This window comes from Larimichthys crocea, chromosome III (assembly GCF_000972845.2).
Source record: "Larimichthys crocea isolate SSNF chromosome III, L_crocea_2.0, whole genome shotgun sequence".
Taxonomy (NCBI): Eukaryota; Metazoa; Chordata; class Actinopteri; family Sciaenidae; genus Larimichthys; species Larimichthys crocea.
In genome coordinates, this window is record NC_040013.1 from 4,892,255 (window position 1) to 4,919,636 (window position 27,382).

The 27,382-nt window shown below is 43.2% G+C and overlaps 1 protein-coding gene across 2 annotated transcripts; it reads left to right on the plus strand.

Annotated features, from left to right (window-relative positions):
- The first annotated feature begins 2,186 nt into the window (after positions 1 to 2,186).
- Positions 2,187 to 27,167, plus strand: cemip2 (cell migration inducing hyaluronidase 2). 2 transcript variants are annotated; one of them, XM_019275987.2, is made up of 25 exons: positions 2,187 to 2,482; positions 3,010 to 3,075; positions 5,949 to 6,300; positions 6,397 to 6,537; positions 6,608 to 7,175; positions 10,197 to 10,366; positions 10,820 to 11,008; positions 12,103 to 12,272; positions 13,765 to 13,977; positions 14,916 to 15,121; positions 16,259 to 16,328; positions 16,909 to 17,037; positions 17,959 to 18,047; positions 19,234 to 19,365; positions 19,748 to 19,783; positions 19,978 to 20,133; positions 21,518 to 21,695; positions 22,721 to 22,936; positions 23,038 to 23,249; positions 24,038 to 24,220; positions 24,311 to 24,530; positions 24,609 to 24,710; positions 24,796 to 24,941; positions 25,021 to 25,127; positions 25,215 to 27,167. In XM_019275987.2, exons 3-25 carry the CDS (start codon positions 5,967 to 5,969, stop codon positions 25,412 to 25,414), a joined length of 4,167 nt encoding a protein of 1,388 aa, XP_019131532.2. In that variant the 5' UTR covers positions 2,187 to 2,482; positions 3,010 to 3,075; positions 5,949 to 5,966; the 3' UTR covers positions 25,415 to 27,167. The 2 variants fall into 2 exon arrangements, with proteins under 2 accessions (XP_019131532.2, XP_019131531.2); XM_019275986.2 differs by lacking the exon at positions 3,010 to 3,075.
- Positions 27,168 to 27,382: the final 215 nt, after the last annotated feature.

Below are 27,382 nucleotides of genomic sequence, written 5' to 3' on the forward strand. Positions count from 1 at the left end.
TGCTGCTTACATTCAGGGGACAGCAACAGAATATGGATGAGGAGGTCGACTGGAGGATTAGAGGTTATTGTGGACCAATCCTGCAGCGTCACTGCAATGTAAATGAGAGATGCAAGAGTTTCTCTGCAGGAGAAACTTTCATGATATATGTGACAGTGTCATAGTTTAATCTATTTATGGAACATGAAGATGAAGGTGATGAAGAGTGTGTTCTCCTTCATACCAGCAGGTGGCAGTGTGGCTCAGGTTTAAGCCCCTCCCCTCAGTTCATGATGCTCAAGCACTCCTGGTGACGCATTCAATGACTCCTCGGAAACCCTCATTTCATTTAAGTTAAACATGTGCATTTTCAGGCACCTCGTATCTGTGCAGGAATGTTTTCAGATCAAACTTCCATTAAATATCAGGACAGTCTTTCATAGGACTGTAGCAGTATTCACAAAGTACAACACCACTGCATCTCGTGTACAGCTTTTAGCAGCATTCTCCCTACATATACATCAGTATATTATGTATTTAAAATGCAAAACAATATAATATACAAGCCACTACTACAACTAGTGTGTTTTAGACATCTGGTTAAGAGAACTATGAAAATAGACTGATTCCAGTATTATTACACTCAATGTACTTATGTTTGACGACTTTAAAGCCAATGAAAACATGATTAATAAAATAATTTAACCACATAGATGAAATAGGAGAGATGCATTTTGAGGACGTTGACTCGTGGCCTTTGTATTTGCTGCAATAAATGGAATGGGACCTTATTTAGTGTCGTTGGAAACACCTGCATTGACTCTACTATTTCATGTCTAAATGGCTGCTGTGAAAAAAAGTCTAATTTGCATCATATATCCACAAGTAGAAGGCACCTCACAGAGCACTACATCATGTTTTCTACACTGGATGGACACCCTAGAGAGCAATTTATTATAATTTCTACATTGGAAAGCACCTTAGATTTAACTTTATCATGTTTTCTACACTGGATGGGCACACTAGAGGTCACTTTATCATGTTTTCTACACTGGATGGGCACACTAGAGGTCACTTTATTATAATTTCTACACTGGAAAGCATCTTAGATGGAACTTTATCATGTTTTCTACACTCAGAGTCAACTTACAGGGCATTTTAATCATATTTTCTACACTGGAAAGCAACCTAGAGAGCACTTTATCATGTTTTCTACATTGGAAAGCACCTTAGATAGAACTTTATCATGTTTTCTACACTGGATGGGCACACTAGAGGTAGAACTTTATCATGTTTTCTACACTGGATGGGCACACTAGAGGTCACCTTATCATAATTTCTACACTGGAAAGCACCTTAGATGGAACTTTATCATGTTTTTCTACACTCAGAGTCAACTTACAGGGCATTTTAATAATATTTTCTTCATTGGAAAGCAACCTAGATGGCACTTTATCATGTTTTCTACACTGGATGGGCACACTTTATCATACTTTCTACACTGGAAAACACCCCACAGGGCACTGCATCATGTTTTGTTCACTGGATGGGCAACCTAGCGGTCACTTTATCATATTTTCTACACTGTAAGGCATCTTACAGGGCATTTTAATCATATTTTTTACACTGGAAAGCACCTTAGATTGAACTTTATCATGTTTTTCTACACTCAGAGTCAACTTACAGGGCATTTGAATCATACTTTCTAAACTGGAAAGCAATCTAGAGGTCACTTTATCATGTTTTCTACACTGGATGGACACACTTTATCATAATTTCTACACTGGAAAGCACCTTAGATTTAACTTTATCATGTTCTTCTACACTGGAAAGCACCTTAGATTTAACTTTATCATGTTCTCTACACTCAGAGTCAACCTACAGGGCATTTGAATCATATTTTCTACACTGGAAAGCAACCTAGAGGTCACTTTATCATAATTTCTACACTGGAAAGCACCTTAGATTGAACTTTATCATACTTTATACACTGGAAGGCATTTTACAGGACATTTGAATCATATTTACCACATTGTAAGACACCCTAGCTGGCACTTTGTCATGTTTTCTACACAGGATGGGCACTTTAAATGATTATTCAAAAGGTGTATTTGGAACATGGGGGCAGCTGTGCATCACTTCTGTGTTTTCTACTTGGAATCTGATCTGTCTCTCATTTCTTTTCTTTTTTTCCTGACTGCATTTGAAGGCAGCAGCACTTCCTCCTCCGCCTGGTTGTCTCTCGGTGGGACGAGGGGGGCTGAGACGGACGGACGACGACAGCCCATTCAGCACAAAAACACACCATGTGAAGAGAAAAGTGGATAAAAAGGTGGACACGGACAGCAAACTTAACGAGGGGGGTGAGAACTACAAACATTCGTCTCAGCACCGACACTACTACCAGGAGCAGCAGCAGCAGCAGCAGCCGGGGGTCGGCGTTGTTTCACGGCTCGGCCGGAGAGCGGATGGACAGAGCGGGAGACGGAGCAGGACAGCCACGGTACGAGCGGGTCTGTGTCCGCCTGTCAGCTCACCGAGCTGGGGGTGAATTCATGAAGGATTCACGGGGTGAAAGTTGTTTTTTTTTTGCGCGTGAAGAGCAAGGGAAGGTATTACGGTAATAAAAATCAAATTTTTGTGTTCTGTAAAGGTTGCGTTCAATGTCCTGCCACCTTAAGTTACCTTATAACTGTCAAACTTCTGCTCTTTGGGGTAGTACTTTGAATGATATAGTAACTCCAGCTTTCTTGGTGTGGAAGAAGTCAAAACAAGCCCGTAAATCATGATAGATCATCCCGTTTATCACACCTGAACTCGGGCCAGCTCTCTGGTGTTGGTGGTAAAAAGTGAAGAGTGACAGTGTCTCTGGTTAATACAAGCCAACACGTGGCTTTCTGTCTTATTGCACAGCCCAGTGTCAATATATGCAAAGATGATCCTACAGCTGAGGAATGTCTTTAACATCTGTTTGATATTCAGTAGCACACAGGAAAATATGAGTGTGTGTGTGTGTGTGTGTGTGTGCAGGGAGGAGATGCTGACTGTGCAGCCCTTTGTGATTTGAGTGTTTTCCACAAGTCCAATAGCCCTGAGGTGAGTAAGACCACAATTTATGGTCCTCATGACCAGGTCAGTTAATGGCAAGGCTTGGCTTTATTTATTTATTTTTATTGCAAGGAACAGGGTTCCCACGGGTGCTTGAATTCCTTGAAAATGCTTGAATTCCAATTCAGTGTTTTCAAGGTTGTGAAAATGCTTGAATTTTTTGTGATGTCTATTTGTCACTGGTAGTTACACAATACACCGCTCACAAGCTGAGAATACAAGCCAATTCACAATTAGTTAAAAATCAAAACAGTCAATCTTCCACCATATGAAATAATGCTAATTAGACCCATATTATTATTATTATGCCATACAGTGGCACCGCTGCGCTGCCCATGACCATCATGGCAAACACAACTAGTAGGCTACCTATTTAAAGGTGCTGGAAAAATGGAAAAACTGGTGCTTGAAGGTGCTTGAAAAGGGTGTGGGAACCCTGAAGGAATGTGAATAAAAACATTAAAGTTGTTATAAAGACTCATGCCTTCAGGGGGATTCATCCCCATCATCGCAGGGGGCACAGACTGTGAGAATATGAGCAAACCCCGCAATCAGGTTTTTCAAGCTGTGATGGCATAATTCAAAGTGAAGTGGGTGAAACAGCCCTGGCCCTTACCATAAAATGACTGAGCCCTTGTTGAGCAGTCCTTGATTGTACATTGCTTTGTTTATGAGTTGAAGAGGTTTGTTGTGCTCCCATGAGGGGGGTGAGGAATAAGATGACTAATTGGCTCGGCTAGACAATGTTCTGTTTGTGGATTGGTACGGGAGAGTGTGTGTGTGAGGCACTCGGATGATTTAATGACAGAAAGTGATCACTGTCTGGGTGCGGACTTGGACAGTCTTTGCACATTGCTTTATTTATTTATTTTTTTGTTTAATCTTGGGGTTTTAAATCAGTTACAGTAAACAAAATCGACAGGGATTACAAACATGAAACACGCACGGAAGAGACTAAATCCACCTCGGTTAAATAGACCTGAAACATGGCTTTAATTATTTTATTTTTTTTTCCAAGGAGACACACAGTTATTAAGACGTAGTAAGTTCTGGAAATTCCAGTCCAGTGAAGTGAAGTTTGCAAGTTTCCACAGCTCGGTGACTAAAAAAGCTGCTGGACTAAAACATGAAGGGAGTTTACCCAACATGCTCCTGTACACAAAATATATACAAATGGACTTTTTACTCTACTCTACTCTAGTCTATTATATCATAAAACTTAATAGTACAATGATGAGTATGGGAACCAGAGTTAGTTATCAGTCGTCCAAAAGAGTCCAAACACTTTAACACCTGTCTGACATCTTCATACAAGCCTCATTTTGTAATTGTAGCCACCACTGTCAACGCTAAGAATAACTTAACTAAAGAGATGTAACGGGACAAGACGTCTGAATCCTGCCACCAAGTGAACAGGTAAACTAAGATAAGGTGTAAATGATCTGATCCGGAGAACGTGTGCGATCAAAACAAAGAAGCAACACATAAAGGTATTCATTCATGTTTTGGCTCCTTCAGTAATAAAATAAAAACCTGATCGTGGTTTCAGTATCTTTAACAGATTATCAGTGTGTGCTTATCATCTAACCAAAAACCTGATGATTCAACACCACAGTCACCACTGTGAGTCAGGAGTTGTGTTCCCTGTAGGTTTTGGTTTTCTTAGCGTTGAGAACTAAACGCACAAAACCTCGACTCGGAGAAATCTGGCGTGTGAAACTTCGAACGCGCTGACATTTTGTTTTATAAAGACTTATAGCAGCGAGAGCTGTTATGTCACTGCGGTGTTATATCGTGTTTGTGTTAAAGAAAAGTGCCACTGAAGCTCTTTTTTTTTTTCCTGCACTGTCATTTCCTTTACGCTCATGTGTTTGTGTGTGCAGGTGTGTGTCCATATGACCTCTCTCTCTCTCTGTGTGTGTGTGTGTGTGTGTGTGCATGGCTTAAACTTGTGTTACCTTCTCCGTTTGTGCGAGTGCAGACTCAAGAAGCCGGAGCACTCTCCTTCTCCTCTACTGTAATTGGTGCCATCTGTTTTGCCTGTGTTAACATAGTCTCAGGAATGTTGCGATCCATTATTCACGACCTCCTTAGTTACTGCGGACAAGAGTAGCCAGTGTCACTCTGTCTGAGCTAAACTCGCCAGGGCATGAGCTGTTTTTCTAGAATAGATTAAAAGTCCTCAAAGGCTGACATCCGTGAGTGAGGCGCTGGAAGGGTTATTGCCTGTTTCACCAGCATCAGCCCTTTTTCTTCTTCTCCCCCCCTCCTACTGCTTTTACTCCCGTTTAATGTGCTCCTTTAGAGTCTTCTTCCTCCCTCTTGACCTTTGCTGTCTGACCTCTGTTTTTTTTTACTCTTCTGAGACTTTTTGTCTCATCACTTAAAAGGGATACTGGGTATTTTGAAGTGTCAGGCGGCGATCAGCAGATGGAAGTAGAGCAAAGCAAACTGCCGCGGTCAGGGTCGGCAGAAAAAGCCGCATTAAAAGAGGTCAACGTCCATTTAAGCGTGCGCTATATTAAGAATATTTTCGCCGCTTTACCTTGCTGTCAGACAGTTTTTTTGGCAGCAGCCGCAGAAGTCGCTGTATTCCTACGCAGAGGCTCAGCTGCGCCGTGCGTCAGCTGTCAGAAAATCAGCTGTTTGAGTCGGAGTTACAGCAGCACAGCCAGAAAAACAGAAACTTATCTGATCTCATAACTTTTCACCTCAAACAGCTGATATGCAGCGAAATACACCGTGTGGTGCATTTGCGTCAAAGGAAAAAGGCTGTTTGACTGCAAGGTAAAGCAGTGAAAATGTTCTGACATCCTCAGTGACTTCACATTTTGTCTCTTTCTCATTTTTTCTTCTTTCAGGTAGCAGACACGTATACCATGCCGACGAGCGATGGCCCTAGCCGCTTCCCGGGCTTTGTACCTCCGCCCCATGCCAACCACCAAAGGTCTCCATGTTATGTCCCCGGGCGAGTGGCCCCAGTGCGCTCGCCACCACCCGCCAAAGCTCCGCCACCTCCACCGATAAAACCTCACGGCCCTCCGCCCGAGCGACGAGCCACCTTCAACGTGTCGGAGGAGAGCCAGCGTAGGGAGCGCGCTCAGAGCCTCCAGCAGAGAAAGAACACGTTCATCTGTTTTGGGGTGTCGATGGGGGCGTTCTTCCTCACTCTCATCCTCATCCTTAGTCTTACGAGTGGAGATGTGTTAGATGGTCAGTATTACAAATGAAAGCTCTGTAACATTTGTATTGTTTTTGGGATCTTAGTATCAGCTTCTCTGATTTGGTGCTGATGGGTCATGTTTGCAGAGAATTGTCCAGACCACAACCCATCCCTCAGTAGCTGGAACCCAGGCCACCAACCGGAGAAGGCTGTTGTCATCAGAAGAGGACATTTGTTTAGATTGGAGTCTTCTGCTACCTTCCATTCACTGACCATCCAGTCAGGGGGTAAGCACATCAAGCTGCATAATTTGTTAAGTGACATTGATGGATATTAAATCTCTCTGCTCTTTGACAGGTCAGGTAGTTTTTGCAGACAATGCCGATGGCTCCAAAAACATAACCTTGAGAACACATCACATCCTTATAGAAGATGGCGCGGCCCTTCACATCGGCGCTCCCAAGTGTCGCTACCGTTCACGCGCCACAATCGCTCTTGTGGGCCGCTCTGACAACAAAGCCGTCCCCGAAGTGCCCGGCCTGGGCCGCAAGTTCATCGGCGTCATGAGCGGCGGGACTCTGGAGCTACACGGCACAGAGGCCGCTTCATGGTCTCTGCTGACCCGAAGTATCCCAGCATCCGGTCTGGTCACGGGAGGTCACGCCTTTCAGCGGAACTTCAGCCGAGGCATCAACTTGCGCGTGGTGGACCAGGATACAGCTGCCGTGCTGCTCTGCGAACGCTATGACACACACGACTCCCGCAATGACAGCCGGCGGCTCACCCAGCTGCTGCGGACGCTGCCAGCGGGCCGCATTGTCGCGCTGGCTGTGGGAGACTCGGCTGTCAAAAGCCTTCTGGATGAAACCAAGAAGACCATCGAAGAGAAGCTGGGCAGCAGCTTTGTCTATGATCTCAAATACAGGTAAATGGTGCCAATTCATGAGTATAACAAATGCTGTTGGATTCCTCCTTGATGTTGCTCTGGCGATTGTCTGTTGTATAATGAATGAAAATGTGTGTCAGCTGTGTTGCAGAACGTGCCAGCTCTTGAAGTGTTTGCATCGGTTGTCCTTGGTTTGTTGTCTTTGGGAGTGTTTTGTTTATTCTTGGTCTCCAGGGGCTGATAAAGAAGGTTAATACGCTTTTGTTTGACCATGAAAGTAAGACCCTTCACCTTTGAATCCTCAGTACTTGGACCGATACTACAAGCATCTTGTTCCACGTCCATGCACCCTGGAAAAATGTCTTCTTTCATGTATCTCTTCATTTTGGGATGTTCCCTTGAATTGTTCCTATGCCTGTTTCCTCTTTGTTTCCGCTACATTGTGGTCCGCCAGAAAAGGAAGCACGTACCGGATAACGGGGTTATGGTCAGAGTGCTTCCAGGATTTGTGCAGAATTTGGCGATTCAGGAGATTTTTCGTACGTCACGGTTATTCCCTCAAAAGGACAGAGAGTGGAAGTTTGATTTCCTGTCCATGTGGGTTAATACTCTCTTACCTTTAGAGGAGATTAGATCCTATGTCACTCAGTACAGACAACACATGCATGCACATGTTTCTATCAGTGGAAAGTCTAAGCACAGCATTTCATTTTGCAGTTATTTGCAGCTCAGCCTGCCTGGATTGGTTCTTGGTTGGATGAAAAGCCAAGTGCTCCACCAGATTCTCAAGCGTCACATTTCGCCTCTGGGGGTGGGTGCCAAGGCAGCACAGTCTTTAAACAAGCCCCCCCCCTAAAAATCCACAGCACAGTGGTTTAAATGGATCAGACAATAGAGCCCTGCGTATGTTCTGAGGTGCTTGTGTGCACTCTCCTTTAATGCTTTGACCATTTATTGGAGTTGGGATTTTTATCTTAGCTTTCCGTGGATTTGTTCGGAAATGCATGGCACATGTTTATGAGACAGCGTGCAGTTTAATGATTCATTAAAGTCACACTATGTTAGGCCGAGTGATTTTTAGGCTGAGAGCATCGGGTGGTAAAGATATTATGACCTGCGGGATTGAGTGTAACAGTGAAGTGTAGATCAGTTTATGATGTGGAAGGGAGTATTTTGAAGAAACAGTGGGGAACATAGCTGGAACATATTTAGAAACCAATTGTGGTGCTTGTTTTTTTTTTAAACACTTTGTTATTTTCCATGCATACCTGCGTGCCCTCGGACACGTTTCATGAACCTCTTTAACCCCGTGTGATCTCCAACTTGTGTTTGAAACAATAACAAACCAGCACGCTACCCAAATACCTTTTCTGTAGGTTGATAGCAGTGACGCCACCCATCCTTCCTGGCACAGATACCGTACATGAATGTGTTGGATCCTGCCGCATGCCTCATGCCTTTTAATCTTCGTCTCTCAGCAGACGTAAATGCACTCATGCCGGTCTCCAGTGAATTCACCTCTGGCCTGCTACGCACATTCGCTTTTTCCGGTCAAACAATGAGGTTGTTAAAAACACTAATGAACATTAAATCAAGGATGTGGGGGAAAGGAAACACTCTCTCTTATTCTCTCGTCTCCTTTTGATTTATAAAGGGCACACACTCGCAGCAGCCTCAGGATAGAAAGGCCTTCCTTGATTGATTTATTTATTTTTTTACCTAGGAGGAAACCTACAAAAAAGCCAGACACTGCGGCTGTAGTGACAGAACAAAGTGAATCCTTAAAATGGTTTCTGTGTGTGCCGTGACATGGCACGGGGCTCTTTCATGTAATAGAAAACAGAGACAGATATTAACACAGAGGTATGTTGGAGTCAACGGCATATTGTAGACTGTAGAAACAGACGTGCTGAGATTACTTTCCTCCAGATCAGAATGTACAGCTGCGTTATACAATTCCAGAGGTTTAAAAATAGGCTCGTGCATGGCTAAATGTATGAGAAGGTCATATTTTTTAAGGTCGGTTTCTGTTTAGAAAGTGTTTATAAGTCGTGCCGTAGTCTAGAACAATGGTCTTAAAAAAGCAGGTTCGTTTGAACGCATTTAGCTAATCCTGGAAAAAGCAAGGAGTCATTCTTTGGAAGCCGATAGCATGACATTTGAAACGTCCAACGCTAAAAAGTCCAGAATACTCGTTTTAGGTCATGCATACACCCTCAAAAACGCCCAATCCCTTCCTCCATCCACACCCTCCGGCTCCTCTGCTCAAATGAGTTCAGCCTTTCCTTATTTAATCATTGTAATCTAGTTTAAGAATAAATTCTTAGACGTTCGTGCTTCATCAGGGAGTCTGCAATGAAGTGAGAAGGGAGGACTTGGAGCGAAAGTTTTGGATTCGAATGAGGCTTTGGACGTGGCAGGTACACCCATTATTCCTCCGAGCCATATGAACGCCCTTCCTGAAATCCTCTGTCCTCATTTTAATAATCCGTCGACTTCTCTGATATCCCGTTCTTGAGTTTTCCCACCTCTCGTGTAGTATTCACTCTGACATTCAGTGGCCTGCTCCTCTCGCACCTCCTATCCGACTCCAGGCTCATCACAGGCTCCTCTTCTGTCTGTTATGATCCACATCAACACTACACTCGAGACACTTCAGCACACAGAAACTTTTCTAAGCAGTTCAGGACACACCCTTTTATCTGACTAGCCGTCGCATCTGTAATATATTACTGAGATGATTTGATAATTCTGCTCTGGCCTCTAGCTACTGCAGCTACTTTTCACTGACTGAACAGGTTGGTTAATCAGTTTCAAATGAGGCATGTTTGGTGTAAGATTATATTCTCATTAATAGCACTCAATGTAAAACTACAAGACTGTGTCTAAATCGACTACCATGAACTCCTCAGTGAGCCTGTTGAATCAGTAATGACCCTCGGCAGTGAATTTGCAGTATCCTTCAGCCACATTTAGGAAAAGAAAGTCCAAACTAATGCAGTGAATCATCATTGATATGGATGTGTAAAAAAACTAAATCCCTCCCTTTGGTCTCTCCAGACAGGCGTGGGCTTTGGTCTCAGTGGTAGGCGGCGGTAACGCATCATGCACAGAGGATGTTAGGGAACATGAAAACCATGACACGGGAGGGAGAGCTCTGGCAAGACGCAACTACACCACCGTGGATGGAGTGGACTTCTCGGTCACCGCCTACAGCGAGTGGAAGAACGGTGAGAAAACCAGTTGAACATGCAGTATATGGTCCTTTTCCTCCAGTATTTAGTTTGTGTATTTGTATGATAGAAACTGAAATGGACAGGTTTCTCCTGCCTTGATGATGTGGAGTGTTTGGAAAAGGGTGAGGGACGAGGTTAACCACATGTCAACTGCTTTACCGATAAATCACCTGAACATCAAAGACATTCTTGTTACCGTGTGGTGACGGCGTTTTCGTGACCATATCATTATGACAAATACAACGTGTGTGTGGTTTGGGTGAGGCACGAGCACAGCCGCTGCTGTTTATTGTGGCTGTGTAAGCCAACACCTTGTAATATACACGTTGACAGTGACTCATTTATTGTGGAGCATACAATGTAACTGTATGCACACATACTCAGATTTTCACAATATCTCTGTGAGCTCGGTGGTCGTCAAAGTCAAATGCTGTCTCCTCCCTACAGGTTTCCCCATCTCAGGCTTCCAGGTGGATGCCGTGGACCAGGTCGTGCTGAACCTGCAGGATGAAGTGAAGACCTGGAAACCCGGCGATCAGATTGTAGTCGCCAGCACAGACTACTCTATGCACCAGGCTGAAGAGTTTACTTTGTTGCCCTGCCCTCGCTGCAGCAGCAGGCAGGTCAGGATACAAGGTGAGACCGAGGACGGCGGTGTGTGGCCTTGGCTGCAAAAAGAAACGAGCTTTGTCTGTGTCAGTGTTTGTCCCCCTGAAGGCCACAGTCCCTCCATGTGTGTGGCTTTACTTTGAGCTTCATCAGAAATGTGTTGAGGGACAAAGAAAGAGGAAGGAAGAAATATGGGAAGTACAGTAAAGACATATTTCATATTAGACGGCTTATGATGAATCATGACCGATGTCTTGCCAGGAGCAGAAGAAGATTGGGAAGACAGATGATCTTACGCTGATTCTTCAATATATTCAATAAATGTGATCAGCAGATGTTGTGCTACCGAGGTCCAAAGAGATCTAATTTCCTGTTCAGCTGTTATGGTGATGTAAGATTTTTAGGCAGGGGCTTAAAAGGAGATTGTCTGCTTATCCTTTGATTGTGACATTTTATAACAACCACAGCGCGTGCTGTATGTTTCACATGCTTCTACCTTCTTCTGCTCCTCTGAGTTACTTTTTGTCTCCCTCACTATCCGATCTGATCTCATAACGCCGTTGTCAACAAATGCCAACTCCCTTCCTGAAGAGAAGGGAGTATTACTGTGTGTGTGTGCCTAGGTTTTATGTTGCAGCCTTAAAGGAAGGACTGAGCAGCTGGAGTGCTGCTATGCCTTATCACTGACAGTTACACCCTGTGGGCAAGGGTACTTTCCGCCTCGACGAAGAGCTGATTATTTTTTGTGTTTCACAAGAATTTGATTACTTCAGCTTTTTTACGTGTCTTATTATTTTGGTTGGTTGGATTTCGGTGTGTGTGTGTGTGTGTGTGTGTGGGTAGTTTTTTATGCTTGAGTGTGTGTGCTGCTTGGCACACTTCCTGTGGTTGACAGCTGTAATCACGTCATTTTCAGAAATAAAATACCACTACCTGTTTGTTTCAACGTTTCATATTAAGCTGGTATTTTTGTGAAATGTTTTGAGTCTCAGTGTTCATTTTCTTGTTTATCTAATGACTCGCACCTTTTTCCAGGTGTCGTTGCGCACCGCGTTTTTCTTTTAAATTGTTCACCTGATTGTAGCATACGACCAAGAACCTGTCCTGTGTGTCCTGCTCAGGGAAACCTCAGTATAACCACGTTGGCGAGATCATAGACGGAGTCGACATGCGCGCTGAAGTGGCTCTGCTATCCAGAAACATTCTCATCCACGGTGAAATGGAAAACTCGTGCTACGGAAACAACATGTGCCAGTTCTACAGCCACGACACCTATGGAGGCCACATCAAGGTGTGTGTGTGTGTTTTAGCGTGACTTTTCATTCTCATTAAAGGTCGCTGTGTCTGCAGTAATCTGCGTGACAGTTTCCATACTGCAGAGCTATTCTGTATTTATATGCCAGCCTCAATGAGAGGGATCATTCATGTTCCCCAGTTTGAAACGTGAAGCACCGCAGCTTCTCCCACTCCCATTCTCTCTCTCACTTTTTCTCCTCTCTGCCTCTGCACGGCAAACTTTTATTTTTTACGGCTACCACAGTCTATAAGTCCAAACAAACACTGAAGATTAAGGTCAAACATGACAATAACTGGACCATCACATCCTCCCTGACCTACATTGGGTCTCCATATAGGCAATGAGTTCAATGTACTTAATGACTGCACGATTTCATTCACTCTAGTGGCAAATGCACAATAACATTCCTCAGCCTCTGTGTAACCGACCCCCCTGCGTGAAACAAAATAAGCACTTTCCAACAGTCTTTTTTTTTTTAAACCGCTTAAACCATCTCCAACAAAAACACATTCACTTGTGTTACACAATCAGCCTTCTAAAATGATTGACCTCCCCATCCGCAAACGAACAGACCTCAGCAGCAGAGCCGTCTCACACACACACACACACACACATACATATAGCACTCGCTGTGGCACATTTTCTCAAATCAGATTTTCACGCTTACTCCCATCTGGACAGATCAAACACTTTCAGGTGTCACTCTGTCGCGTGAATTTGTGTGAATACATGCACGTAAGAACTCATGCATGTGTGCGTGTCTTTACACGGATGTATATAAAGCTAATATTAATGTCTCGAGGCATCATGTGCAGACAGAGTATAGTTTGAAATAAGTTTGAAATAAGATCTTCTTCGGTGTGTCAGTCAGAAAATCGAAAAGGAGCTGGTCAGTATGCAGCGAGTGTACTTGTGTGTGTGTGTGTGTGTGTGTGACTTACAGTTAGCTGGAAGGATTGGCCAATACTTCCTTAACAGGAACCAGACTCTGTGGATTATGTCGTACCCACAAAAAGACCTCCTAGGGAGCATTATACAGCGTATTTGTATTGGATTATTTGTTGACGTTCATGTTTTAACTTAACTCATTTCCCAGTTGATTCGTGTCTTACATGTGTGCGTCCATGTGTGTGTTTTTAGTTTATAATTTCTGCTTCTTTAACTCACATCTCTTGTTCATCAAGATCAATTTCAGCGGTTTTGGCACTTCACCATCCTGCTCCACGTGAAGCCAAAAGAACCGTAGTCCAGATCCCAGTGGGACAATCATATTGTTGACCTAAAGCTTTAATTTGACCAGAGTTGGGAGATGGTTCGCCTACTTTTTTGGCCTAATATGAATCTTGTGTTACTCTCCACAAGGCCAGTGTAATTTACTTTAGCGGCGTATAATAGCTCATTGTTCTTCCTTGTAACAATCTTTCAGCGATTCATCCTTCACTCTTGGCCTTTCTTTGTCCTCTCGCTCTCTCTCCCACGTCGACAGATCTCTGGTAACTTCTCGTCGGTGCATCTGTCCTACGTGGAGCTGAAGAACATGGGCCAGCAGGCGGAGAAAAGCCGCTACCCCTTGCACTTCCACTTATGCGGGGATGTGGACCAGAGGGGAGGCTACCGGGAGCCCACCTATGTAGACGGACTCTCCATACACCACTCCTTCTCCCGCTGCCTCACCATCCACGCCACCAACGGTTTGCTGGTTAGTAATGTGTGTGTGTGTGATGAGTAAGTCTATAACGTATTTGAGGACAAGGCAAAGACAGCTGTGGATGCATGAAAACATCTGTATCTTTGGAGGATGAGTGAGTGAGCTCTCTCTAATAAGAACCATGCGATCTTCGAATACTCATCAATTACAGCCTCCATCACTGGATTACTGTAATGGCTGGTTTCCTCCTCTCTGTCTCTTCCTCTCCCTCGCTTTCTTTCCCTTAATCTCTCTTTTCAAACCCTCCCGTCCCGCGTTCTCCCCGTGAGTGATCCGTGTTGAAGTCTCTACAATTGTTTACAATTAGCCCTCCATAATTAGTCCCTTACTTCGGACAAATAATGTTTTTATATACTCGCTGGATAAGTGAAATCATATGACATGTTCACACGAGTAGGTCTGTGAGCTGCGTAATCACAGCGTCTTTGTGTGTGTGTGTGCGTGTGTGTTGTGCTGCCGATTGACGTCAAACGTGATGGGCAAACGTTTGTTCTTGAGGTCGAAGGATTGAAAGCATTCTTCCTAGAAGCACAGAGGAAATGTAATTTGAAGTCTTGGATAGCATTGTTTGACTCTGCTGTTTTTTTTTTCCCCCGTCTTCCTTCTTACACAATGACCAAGTGAATATTCTCTCGACGCTCATACCATCATTCTCCACATAGCTTCGAATGGGTTTAATACAAAAAAAGCTCTTAGTAGGAAATTCTTTCAGGAATTTTAAGTGTTTAAAGAGGCAGGGACATGTAGTAGTTGGAACGTGTGCCGTATTTCCCTGTGGGCTGTTGATGATTCCAAGATGGACTAACAATGTTGTCTTAGTCCTCGTGTTTACCTGCATATTTCCATTAGGTGTGAACGACCTCTTGCCATGAATGGGATTTATTTTTCTCTTAAACCTCATTTGGCTCTTTCTTTTTCTTTGACCCCAGGTGAAGGACACTGTAGGCTATGACACTCTGGGTCACTGTTTCTTCCTCGAGGATGGGATCGAGCAGCGCAACACCTTCTACCACAACCTCGGCCTGCTGACCCGACCTGGGACTCTGCTGCCCACGGACCGCAACGAGACACTCTGCACCAGCATCAAGGACAAAGTCTACAAGGGCTACACTCCCTCGCCCAGTACAGAGTGCAAGTAAGAGATTAGAGTAAAGACTCGGTGCGTCGCCTGGTTAGAGATACGAGTACAGAGCGATAGTTCAGTAGTAGTATGATAGTTTCAGTCTATCTCTTGACAACCACTGCAGGTCAAGAACTTTAAGGATTTATGTTTGATTGCTCTACAAATCCACACTGTTACATCATTGCATTGCATTAATTATTCTCTGTTCGCACACCCATCAGTAAATTCAGTTGTTAGCTTCCCACACAGATCCATAACTGCTCTCTAAGTCAAACATCAATACACCACACTTAGATTTTTGAGTGTGTTTTTATACTTTGTCACAAGTTATTTAGTTAGTTGTAGTATATAAGTAGTGCAAACTGTTTCTGGACCACCATAATGGACACGTGGAGGTCTATTTTCCTTTGTAGCACTGAAGAGGCTGTTTCCTGCTAAGATAAAATGCCTCATCCATCCACCAGCAACAGCTCGTTAGGTCTTGTGAAATATAGGACTGAGGATAATTGTAATGACACCGAAAGGGCTCTTGCCAAGCCCTGAGAGTTGTGAATAATCCAACATCTTGAATCTTGAGCAGCTTGACGTTTAGGGAAGGAAATGAAGTAGACACAACTGTATTATCTTTGAAACCTTGAACCGTGAGGTCAAATCAACACCGATGATTTGTCCCTTCTTTTAAAAATTCTCACACTGACACTGGAGTCTTTGACAGGAAACCGGGTGAGATAGTGCTGACATACTCTGAGCCAAGACAGAGAGTCCACGTCCATGTGAAAGAGATACTGTCTTTAGTATTAGTGTGTGCAAGAGATATTGGCAGGATGGTTTTATCCATGCAATAACAAGCTCCCCTCTCCACGGGATGTTTTTATGTCGTTGAAAGAACAAAAAAAAAAGTCTCTCTTTGAGAGAAGCAGACTTGATTCCAGGAGTTTCTGTGTATGTGTTGGCAGAGCTGCTCCTGTCCGGGGTTTATGTTGGAGAGGTGGATTATTGAGGGGATTCTCAAGATTCTTTGATCTCTGTCTTCTGCTTATTAGTCATAATCTCCAGTTATGCCAAGATACCATCTTTTTAATATCTTTTTTTTGTGCATGCATGACTGTGTGTGTGTGTGTGTGTTATTTATGTGTCTGTCTTTTCCAGGGCGGTTTCAACATTCTGGATCGCCAACCCCAACAACAACCTCATCAGCAACGCGGCAGCCGGTTCTCAGGTAATAACCTCAGAGTTTTAAAATAACACCGAACAAACGATTGATAAAAAATGAACGACCAACCAGGAGAGCCCCTTATTGAAATATGCTGTATGTTATGTTAAGCTTTAGTGTTTTTTTTTTATAACTTAACAACATAAAAATGAAAGATTGTCATACTCATAAAAAACTGATCCATCAATAAAATGGGATTTAACAGGAATCAGTGTTTGATCGAGCAGTCAAACCTCTAATATAAGAAAGTAGAAGTGTGGAGGTCCACTGGGGAGGCTGTGTAAAGAACTACATATTGGTAGGGAGTATGTGTGTTTATATTTAGGTTGTCTATATCTGTTGAACCTTAAACTTAATGAGCTTCTAAGCTCACATGAACTCCTACCCCTGCTTTATTCTTTCTGTGGGGCTCGACTCACACGTCGTATAACATCCTTCCCACTTCGGCCCGTTGGTTTTACTTCGACCCCTTCACCGATGAATGATGTGTGCTTGAGTCCAGATAACGAAATTCCTGCTGTTAACCAGCTGTACCGTGACCACGATTTAGCTCATCTCACGTCTCCGCTCTCCTTTTCTGTTTCAGGATGCCGGCATATGGTTTGTGTTCCACAGCTCCTCCACCGGAGACTCTCATGGACTGGTACCAGAGACCAAGGCAGAGCTCACTCCCCTAGGGATTTTTTACAACAACCGTGTACACTCCAACTTTAAGGTATCATCAGTGTTGCTTATATTTATATTATTATTATTATTAGTAGTATTATTATTATTACTGTAGATTAAATTCAGGGTATGCTTTCTCCCCCATGTACACATACATGCAAGAAGTAAATAGACACCTTTTAATTTGAATTTGAATGAAGGTGTCTATTTACTTCTTGCATGTCTGTGTACAGCACAGTACACCAGGTTGTGCCAGAGCTCTCAGCGTTGCTGCTTTCTGCCTCTGCGTTTTATAAAGACAAGAGAAATACAGTGTTTATAACTCGTAAAAAAGAATTGCACATAATTCTCTGCTTACTCACTTGTTGTTGTCAAAACGAGTCATGAACCTACACACACACACACACGCACACACGAGCAGGCTTTACAATAGTGCTCTGTTATGTAATGACAGAAGTCGGGCAGGTGAACTGTAAGTTCTTTGTTCGGTCTGACCACAGCAGCCTCTCTTATAGAGGAAGGAGCCCCAAGGTTTAAGACTGTACCTCGCTTATACACAGGACCAACCCAGACCACAGGTTTCCATACACATACGACACAGACATATGACATTTTTCCCTTTTTAAATTTATTTTACAATTCATTTTTTCAAACATATAAAAATAACCCATATGTTATGGAGTGTGTAAATACACATTACACAATCATATACATTATAAATGATTCGCAGGAATTCAGCTCGCCACTTCTCCTACTTTCTGCAGCACCCTGCACAGCGTTGACTATAACTCTGTTAACCCAGGATTTAAATTTAGGACATTTACTACTGCTTCAAGTCCCACACTGTAAAATATACTACGAGTAGTCTTGTTTATGTCAGTCCAACAGAGACAGACCTGTGGTCCATCATGTATCTCTAAGAAATCGGAAACTTTTTTTTTTTTGACTGTAATCTTTTTAATTTTCCTAGGCTGGGCTGTTCATCGACAAAGGAGTGAAGACAACCAACGCTAGTGCAGCTGACCCCCGAGAATACCTGTGTCTAGACAACAGTGCCAGGTGTGTTTGTGTGTGCAACAGCATATCAAATACAACATCCATCATTATCCATCACTCTTAAGAGTTCTTGAGCTGAATGTGAATAAATAGATAGGACACTTGTTTATACTTCTGCAGAAAGTGCATAACTGTGCACTCTTAGTGTATCTACGCTGATATGCATCGTGGTGTGCAGTTACACTATGTAAATATGAAGGTATTTGTGGTTTACAAATGTATTTATCTAAAGCCACTGTCAATAACTGTGGCAGTAGTAGCTATATCTAGTAGGATATGTCCATTGACTGGGATGGATGAATGGCCTTCTACTCTCCTACTGCATTTTAGTGGAAGGTCTGTCAGGTTTGTGTTGACAGAGAAAACAAGGCTTCACAGATAGAGTTTCCTCTCTGCAGCTCCCTACCCAAATACAGCCCTCGAGTAGACGGAAAAAATCTTACGTGTCCACCGAGACTGCTGGCCAAGCTCTGTTTATGTGTGAGTGAGTGAGTGTATGGATGTGTGCAGAGGTATGATGGGGAGAGGGGAGGGGTTTAAATGTTAAAATGTGTACGAAGTATTAATCTTACACGAGGGGTGAAGCAGAGAGGGATATTTGTGTTGTGTGATTGTAAGAAACTCCAGGAAGAAGACTTCAGATATAAATAGATAGATATAAAAAGACTGATTCCTTCTGATTTATGTAATCCTCTGACCTTTCGTCTTACGTCACGCTGGGTTAATATTAGGCTGAAAAAATGAGGATGTGCCCATTTTTCCAATACTATTAAGAGTTTTTTTTTTTTGTGCTTAGTTTTGCACAAAGGAAATTTCCTAATAAAATGGGCAGGTGGCCATAAACTTTTGAGGACATTCACGCTCCCAAAGGGGATAAACCACTTTGTATTTAATCACGCAGTGTCCTCTTTTGCAATAGTGTGCTTCGTGGGAGGCTATGAGCATTGAATCCTGCGGTCCCTGGAGTTTAATAGTGGAGTTATAGATATTAAGTCCAGTTATGAATTATGTCTGCACTTATTTATAGTACAGTGACGTTTTTTATATTATTATGAGTCACTCAAAACCCTCCAAAAGTTAAATTGATCCAGTGCATGCTGCGTTTTTGCATTGACCTACATGAGCACCACACTGAAACACATTGTGGTAAGGGTGAAAGCGTGAGAGGTAATTAAATGTGTTCTTTCAGATTCCGACCACACCAGAACGCCGACCCCAGTCGTCCCCGGGTGGCAGCAGTCATCGACACTCTGATCTCCTTCAAGAACAACGACTTAGGAGCGTGGATACGAGGCGGTGACATCGTCATCCAGCAGTCCGGGTGAGGCGGCTCATACTCTGTGATGTGATTTAGTGTTAAGTCTTCCATAGACGTTGATGACTGAGGATGATGTAATCTCACCCCAACTCCCTGTGATGACCTCGCCCACTGTTTGTGACAGATTTTTGCTCACTTCATTTGACCTAACTTCATGTTTAACCTCGGAGCGACTTCTATAGTTTTTAAAGTGCTGACAATGGATTAAGAGTGAGTTATTTTTATGAAGTACCAGATATAATTCTGAATGCATTTTCAGATTCTTTTGTTTTTTTCAGTCACTAAGTGCTGGAAGTGTTTGCAGAAAACTCTAACTTTATGTTAGTTCATAAACATTTTGCAAGACTAACAACAAATACTTTTATTTTGTTGTTTCTCTGAACAGCTTTGCAGACAATGGAGTGGGATTATCATTCGCCAGGTGTGTATTTATCTCTTTCTTCTCTCCCTGCTAGATGAACTTGCCAAGAACCTTTCATGATTGATAGATGCTCCTGTGAGCATCTCCTTCATGCTTAATGCAGTTTTTCTTCTGCTTTCATCCCTTGAAAAGCATAAATCATCATAAACACATGTGTATGAACTGTTGCATGCCCTTATCTCCTTATTCCCCAGCGATGGCAGCTACCCTAAGGATGAAGGCTCCAGCCAGGAGGTGACACAGTCTCTGTTTGTGGGTGAAAGCCGAAACAGAGGAACCAACGGAGGGCAGAATAAATACTGGGGCCCGGGAGGGGCTGACGCAAAGATGAGGACACTGCCAAGGAACAGGTGAGGAAGGGATGATAAGCTGACGAAAGGAGGAAAGATATATATGTGAAGAACTGAAGTTTTCTCAGGGATTGCAGGGGCTGGCGAAGAAAAATATGCTGGGAAAAACAAACAAGGCGGAGAGAGCCAGCGAGGAAATCAGGTAGTTGGACAGATGGAGAGACGAGGCTGCTACAGCTGCGTGAAGTCGTAGGAGGACTGTTGAAAGGAAGTTCTGTTTGACTGACTTCTTCCAGCGATATTTTAGGCAGTTTATATATAAAAACACTTAGGTGGTTTTGTAGAAAGGGATTACTCATTGTAACATTTCTAAAGATTTCATAAGAGGAAGTGATTTGTTTTTTTTTCCTCTCTTCAAGATTTCAGAATTCTTTGACATAAAACTTATAAAACTTTGCTTCATTGTTTCTATCATTTCTCCCACTCATGAGTGAATATTTGACCAAAAGTGTGTCGTCTCCACTTAAATGGGACTTCCTTTACGAGGGAGTTTATAGAGTCTCTGCAGGCCGACAAAGTAGACAGTCCTAATGAGAGCAGAGTTTTGAGCTTCATGTCCCCTCAGGGTGTCCTTCCTGTCCTCTCTGTCTTTCTCTCTCTACGAGAGGAGAACAACGTAAACAAGAGAGCGTCCTTTTTTGGTCTCAAGAGAAAAACGAGGGTTTGTGTCTGTCCCACTGTGACCACAGTGCACAACTTTATAGCCATTTTACAGGCTTCCTGACCGCACTGTGACATCTGGCTCCGTCAGTTTGTCTGTCGTCATCGTGGTTACAGCCAGACCTACTGACACTATTTCAGAGGAGATAATTCCACGAAAATGGACGGATAATTTGATAATTTAATTAAAAACCAGTTCAGTAAGATCACATGAATTAGCAAAGACTGCCAAGTCTGCATTTTTATGTGTCAACACCCACATTATGAAAACCAATGAAAGCAAAACACGTCTGAGAGTAATAGAGTAACGGAACGGGAAAAAAAGCTGCAGAAAAAAATGATAACTTCTTCTCCAACACATAATAAACGTTAAATAAATCTTGAGGTAACATTTCAGACCAGAAGGTCTACTTGACTAATGTTAGCATAGTTGGTGACCAAGAGTTATGAAGCGTGTCATGTTTGATGCATTTGATGTCGTGCTGCACGGTGAGCTCATGGCCTGGCTGAAACATTTTGGATTTTTAATGACACGTTCCTCTGAAACTCAAAGTAAACTAAAGTTTTGGGTTTTAGCCAGTCCATGACTAAAACCTGCGCTCGTCCTTTTGAGCGATGGTCCCTTCACTCTTTACCTCATCCAGCTTTCCCCCCACATTTATTTATTGCTGCCATTTGTCTATCATAATCAGGATTATTCCTTCCTCCGTCTTCTCCACTGCAGGACGTTCCCAATCCGAGGTTTTCAGATCTATGACGGTCCTGTGCGGCTCACGCAGAGCACATTCCGTGGATTCATCCCCACACCGGAGCGTTATACCAGCGCGGTGGGATTCAACCTGAAGAACACCTGGCAGCTCACCCCAAGAAACAACCTTTCACAAGTCAGCTTCCACTCCACGGTGAGTAAACGTCTCTGTCAGACTGTAATCACACTACACAGTTAAGACACAGTTTGAACAGTGGAATTGCATAGACACGCTGTGCAATACGTGGACCTGTAGTATAAAGCTGTCCATAGGCAGCAGTCTAATACTCCCATGTGACTTACATGTTCCAGTTTTTCACCTCATATTTTAGTCACGTCTTTTATCATTCTGTCGTCCTTCTTCTTCATCCCTCTGTGGCTTTATTTGGTCTGCAGATCCGAGTCACAGAGTTGTACGGTAACATTAGTTAGACAGAAGAAATGAGAAGAAAGAAAGGGACCCCGAATCTGTCAGGCCTGTTTTGAAACCATTGTAAATCAGCGGTGCCCTCTTGTGGTCGCACAGTGCACTGCCTTTTTACCTTTCACCAAATTTACTCAGACATAAATACACTTGTAAGGTGTAGCTGGTGTCATTGGCATTTGCAATCTGTTGTGCAACTTTCAAACACAAACACTTGATGTTGTGAAATTTCGTCATTGCTCATGTTGTTGTGTAGTGAACACACACCGTCTTGTAATTGCGTGATTGCGTTTTAATCTTCTTAACAGAGATATTATCCTAAATCTATTTCCTGCTCATGGACTACAGATAAATATATATATTAGCTTATAGTTAACTATGGTGCAGCTAGAAATAAAGAAATAGAAAACAATTGAATGAATCTAGATGTCAATAGATAGATTGAGTGAGCAGTGTATCAGTCTTTTTAAATGTGGTTCCACTCCTCTGTGGCTGTTGAATCTTTTGTTTGTTTGTGAGAAATGTAAATGAAATATGAGTCTGGCTCTCAGAAGGACAGAGATTATCATTATGGGATTCATGGAAAGGAAAAAGACTACATTATAGTGATGGAAAAATAATTAGAGTAAACAGCAGCAGCTGCGCTGGAGAGAGCAGACAAACATTTGCCAGAGGCGACACTTAAGCAAAGCAGTAACACCCTGAAGTGATACAAAGCACTAAAATGTGGACGGTGGCACTCATGATATCCTCAGGTGGGTCTGCGGACGTTCTTTGGTCGCCCGGGGCAGTGGTTTGAAGAGAACGATCTGGACGGTGACAAAAACTCCATCTTTCACGACGCTGACGGGTCAGTAACAGGCTACAGAGACAGCTACGTGGGCAGAGCAGATAATTACCTGATCCAGCATCCTCGGTGTGTGAACGTGTCGCAGTGGAGTGGGGTAATCTGCAGCGGCCGCTACTCTCAGGTAAAGCACGTCAGGGCGTCCACGCCTCATTCTTCTGTACCTCTAATGTAGATTTCACTCCTCCTCACCCTTGAACTTCACCACATCTTCCTCTCTATCAGGTGTACATCCAGACCCAGGGAGCCCCCAGCCTCAGTTTATCTATCAGCAGAGATGAATACCCCTTTGCTCCTCTGGTGCTGAGGGGGATTAACAGCCAGGGGGCGCCGTCTCAGCAGTACCAGCCCATCCTGATGATGAGCAAGAGCTACACGCTGCACTGGAGTGGACCTGCGCCCAGAGAGGTCGTCCTCTCTCTCATCAACTTTGACAAGTGAGTCAGTGTGCGTGTGTGAGAACACGCCTGTGGCAAGATTTCTGTAATATCTTAGAAATAAGGACATGTTTATCTCTCTGAGAGAGCCATGAAACACATATAAATAAAAAGAAAATTACAGCATGGAACATAATCCAAGTGACAGGCCAAACAAAAATGCACTTGAAGCCGCCTTTCTTAAAATCAAAGACTTCCACATCTGGGTGATTGGGAAAGATGATTCCAGAGCGTTGGGGTCATCTTCTGTTTGGTGGATAAATGTCAGAGTGGTCGAGAAGTGGAAAGCTCTTTAATATGTAATCAAGAGGAAGTTGATTCTGAATATTAAAGGAAGTCAAAGAACTCTCCGATGCATTTTGAACCAAATGTAAGTGATTTTAAAAGCAGCTTGACTGAGACGCATGTAGAGGCAATTACAACAGTCTAGACAGGAGAAACAACAATAGTTTGAGATCTTCCAAGATGAGAAACGTCTAATCTAGTAAACTGGTCAACTGCAGTCAGTTAACGCAGAGTTATCAGGTCCAATTATAAGAATTTGTGTGTCCTCAGGGTTTAGGTGGAGGAGTTTGAGAGACAGTTAATCTTTGGTGGCGGCTAAGAAAACATGAAGGGAGGACAGCTGATTCAGTTGTTTTTGTTTTTGCAGAGAAATAGAAGTATATCAGTGTTATGACACAATATAAATGACCCAGAGGGAGCATGCACAATAAGAACTGCACCAAGAACTGACTTGGTTGGAAGGCCTGTGTGATGTATCGTCTTTCTCTCTTTCTCCCTCTCAGAAATGACTGGGTGCTGGTTGGACTCTGTTACCCGTCAGACACCACATTTCAGATCATGGCCGACATCAACGACCGGCAAAGCAACACCTTTGATGACCTCACGGACTACGGCACCGTGTCCTCCCTCGCGGAGCTGGAGAAGAGACCGATGGAGAGGAAGTACTACTTTGACCAAAGTGTTGGGTGAGAGGATGAAATCCGATCGTTCTTTTATCGTTTCATTGCCACACTGTAAGTTTATTAAACTGCTCTTCTCCTCCCCATCACCCTCAGCTTGTTGTGGCTCTACCTTCGGGCCCGACATGATCGTGACGGTCACAGCTACTGTTCGGTAAAAGGCTGCGAAAGAGTCAAAGTAATGGCCACCACGTCTTCCAAACAGATCTGTAACTGCTCAGCCAAAGCCTACCCCAAATACTCCAAGACACCCTCAGCAGCGGTGCCTATGCCGGCTTTAAACACACAGCCCTGCAAAGGCTGCGGTGCCAAACAGGTTCGTGTCGCTACTTTTAAGACGACTTCCACTCTGAAAAGTTCACCACCACCGCTGACCAACGTATTTCTGTCTCAGCTTGTGTTTTCCAGCGAGCCATGGACCTCCTACCTCCAGACACAAGTCAAGTCTCTCTGCAGCAAAGAGCAGCAGCGAGGAGATAACAGCTCCTTTATCACTGTGAGCACAAACCCAAACACGATCTTATCCATGAACGGGCGAGTCTGTGTTTATTTAACCCATGTTTCTCCCTGTCACCTGCCAGGTGAATGAGGTGACCATGCCGTTCAATCAGCCCGGATATCTCCTGGTGTCAGTGGATGCATGCTCTGGGAAAGTCACCAAGAAAACCTCATTTGCCAAGATGGATGCTAAGATGGAGCAGTATCTAAAAACTGCAATACCAAAGAGGTAAAAAAGATGCCACTGCTCACACCACTACAGAATCATGCACATTCTTGCTCAATTTACAGACGTGTTTCTTCAACAGGTCAATAGTTTTAATTGCAACTCGAGGTCAACCAGAAGGCCTGGTTCGTGTAGCACCATATCTGGTCTCCTTCGGGTTGGCCAAAGCTGCTGATCTGCACAGTAAAGGTTGGTGACACACTTTAAAAACTCTTTTTCTCTCACTGGTTACTTGTCTTCTTTCTCATACACTCTCATTGCTACCTCTCCCCACAGATAGTCTGGCACTTTGGGGCTTCCATGGTGGTTCTTCACCCCCTCCGTGGGTCTCGCTACAGGCAGGAGAGGGGGATGAGATCTTAGGGCTGCAGGAGCGGTACTTGCCTCTGGGTTTGGAGGCTTACGGCTGTACGGCACCCGCGGCTCAAACACGCAAAGACCTGGAGCTACTCAAAAAAGCCACAGGACCACAATGATCAATGTGAACTATACAACTTAACTACCCAAAACACTCTTGCACACAGATACACAAACACACACAACCAGCTGATGAATGTGAACTGCTGAACCTTTTAATTTATTAACAATGGCAAAGATGTTTACCAATTTCAAGTGGAGAGAAGGTATTTTATTATGAGCGGGGTGAGTATTTTTGTGATTTTGTGTAGTGTGTGTGTGAGTGTGTGTGTGTGTGTAAGTGTAAGTATGCCTTGGGGCCGTTGAGTCAATGCACTTTCCTTTTTAAAGACACAACTTGCCTTTTCAGCCAAAGTGATCAAATGGAGCTTTTATAATGACTTCAAGTTGTTTATCACGGACAGCAGAAAAACAAACCCAAAGCAACCTTTAACATCCACCCACCAATCTTATTATGCAGTTAATGAAAAGAGAATGACTTGTCTGAAAACACAACACGATGCATTAGACACACACAGGCCAGGAGGAAATTCTGAATATAAATTGCATTGTCCCTGAAATGGGAGCATGTTCGATTAGAAACGATAAAGAAACAAGACGGATTAGATGTGCTCAGCTCAAGGGAAAATAAAGAAAACAAATGCCATCGCATCTATGGTGGCAAGTTGGAAACTTTCCATGGGAATTTATGGGAATATTTTTGCATAATCTTGACTAAAAGAAACTGCAGGGCTATTGAGGCGACGCCCCCTACATGCACTGTGCATTCCTCCATCACAGCTGGGTGTGTTCGATAGTAAGATCTGATCCAAAATGAAGTCAAATCAAGCCATATTCATCCAGTATTCAGATGGTTCTATAGACATACGGTAGTCTGCAGTAAAATTAGTAGGAGTTACTACTACATACTCACTTTCCACCCGTCCTCTCACGTCTTTTAGCTTTTTACTTGACATCTGCAACAACTGAATCTTTGACTGGACAAACCTCCTCCGATCATCGTGCAGCTGTACAACTGAAGACTTTATGCACCTTTTTTTTATTTTTATGGATTCCTACATGGACTTACTGGATCTTTTATCTCTTAGTTTTTATTTATCTCTTCACAGTGATGGTGGCTCAAGTGCTGGCCACATGTGCAGCACAAATATACATATATATATATAGATATGTTTTCTTTTTCTTTTGTTTTATCAAACAGAGTTGAATGTTTTAACTTTCATCTGCCTCATTCGTGATCTTTTCATGTGCATTATTGCCAAAACCGTGTTTAGATACAATACAGGGTGCCTTTAGAGTTAATGCCCTGACTAGAAGTGAGCAGCAAAATGCATACAGATCATATACCAGCTGTACGGTATAAGGCTTTATTTTGAGAAAAAGCGTGTTTGGATGTGAGCAGGGCTCCCCCACTGAGCGACGATAAATACCAATCTGTGACTGCGTGTGTGACTGTGTGAGTGACCATGTGAGATGTAGTTTCTTACCTTGTTGCCTTTTAACCACTTAACTGTTAAAAAGAGCAAAAGAATGAGAGAAAAAAAAAAAAACGTTTCCGACCCTTTTTCCTTTTGTTCAATTGATGCTTTGAAGATGCACAACCAGAGATTTCTTAGTGTGAGCTTTGTAAATATGGTGTTTAAATGTTATAACTCCAAATGTAATGGAAATGTCAAACAGGTTGTCAATAATGCGTTTATTTACAGTGTTTGTTTTTTTTTGTCAAATGAGTTGATTCTTTCAACATGAAAACTTAGCATTTGTTATGGGATTGCCAATTAAATAAAACATTTATGCTTTGTGATAAAATCATGCAGCTTTTGTTTTGGAGATGTTTTGTTCCCGGTCTGCAGTGGACAGTACCAGCAAAGGTGGTCCAAGGAAAGAAAAAGCAGATCATCTGTGAGATGTCCTGGACAAATAAGTCCAATCCATGGAATTTAGAGAATCTTGGTGCCAGATACGACAGCACTAGTGGAGTCCGTACCTCGACGGGTCGGGGCACAAGGCAAGTGGTCTTAATGTTA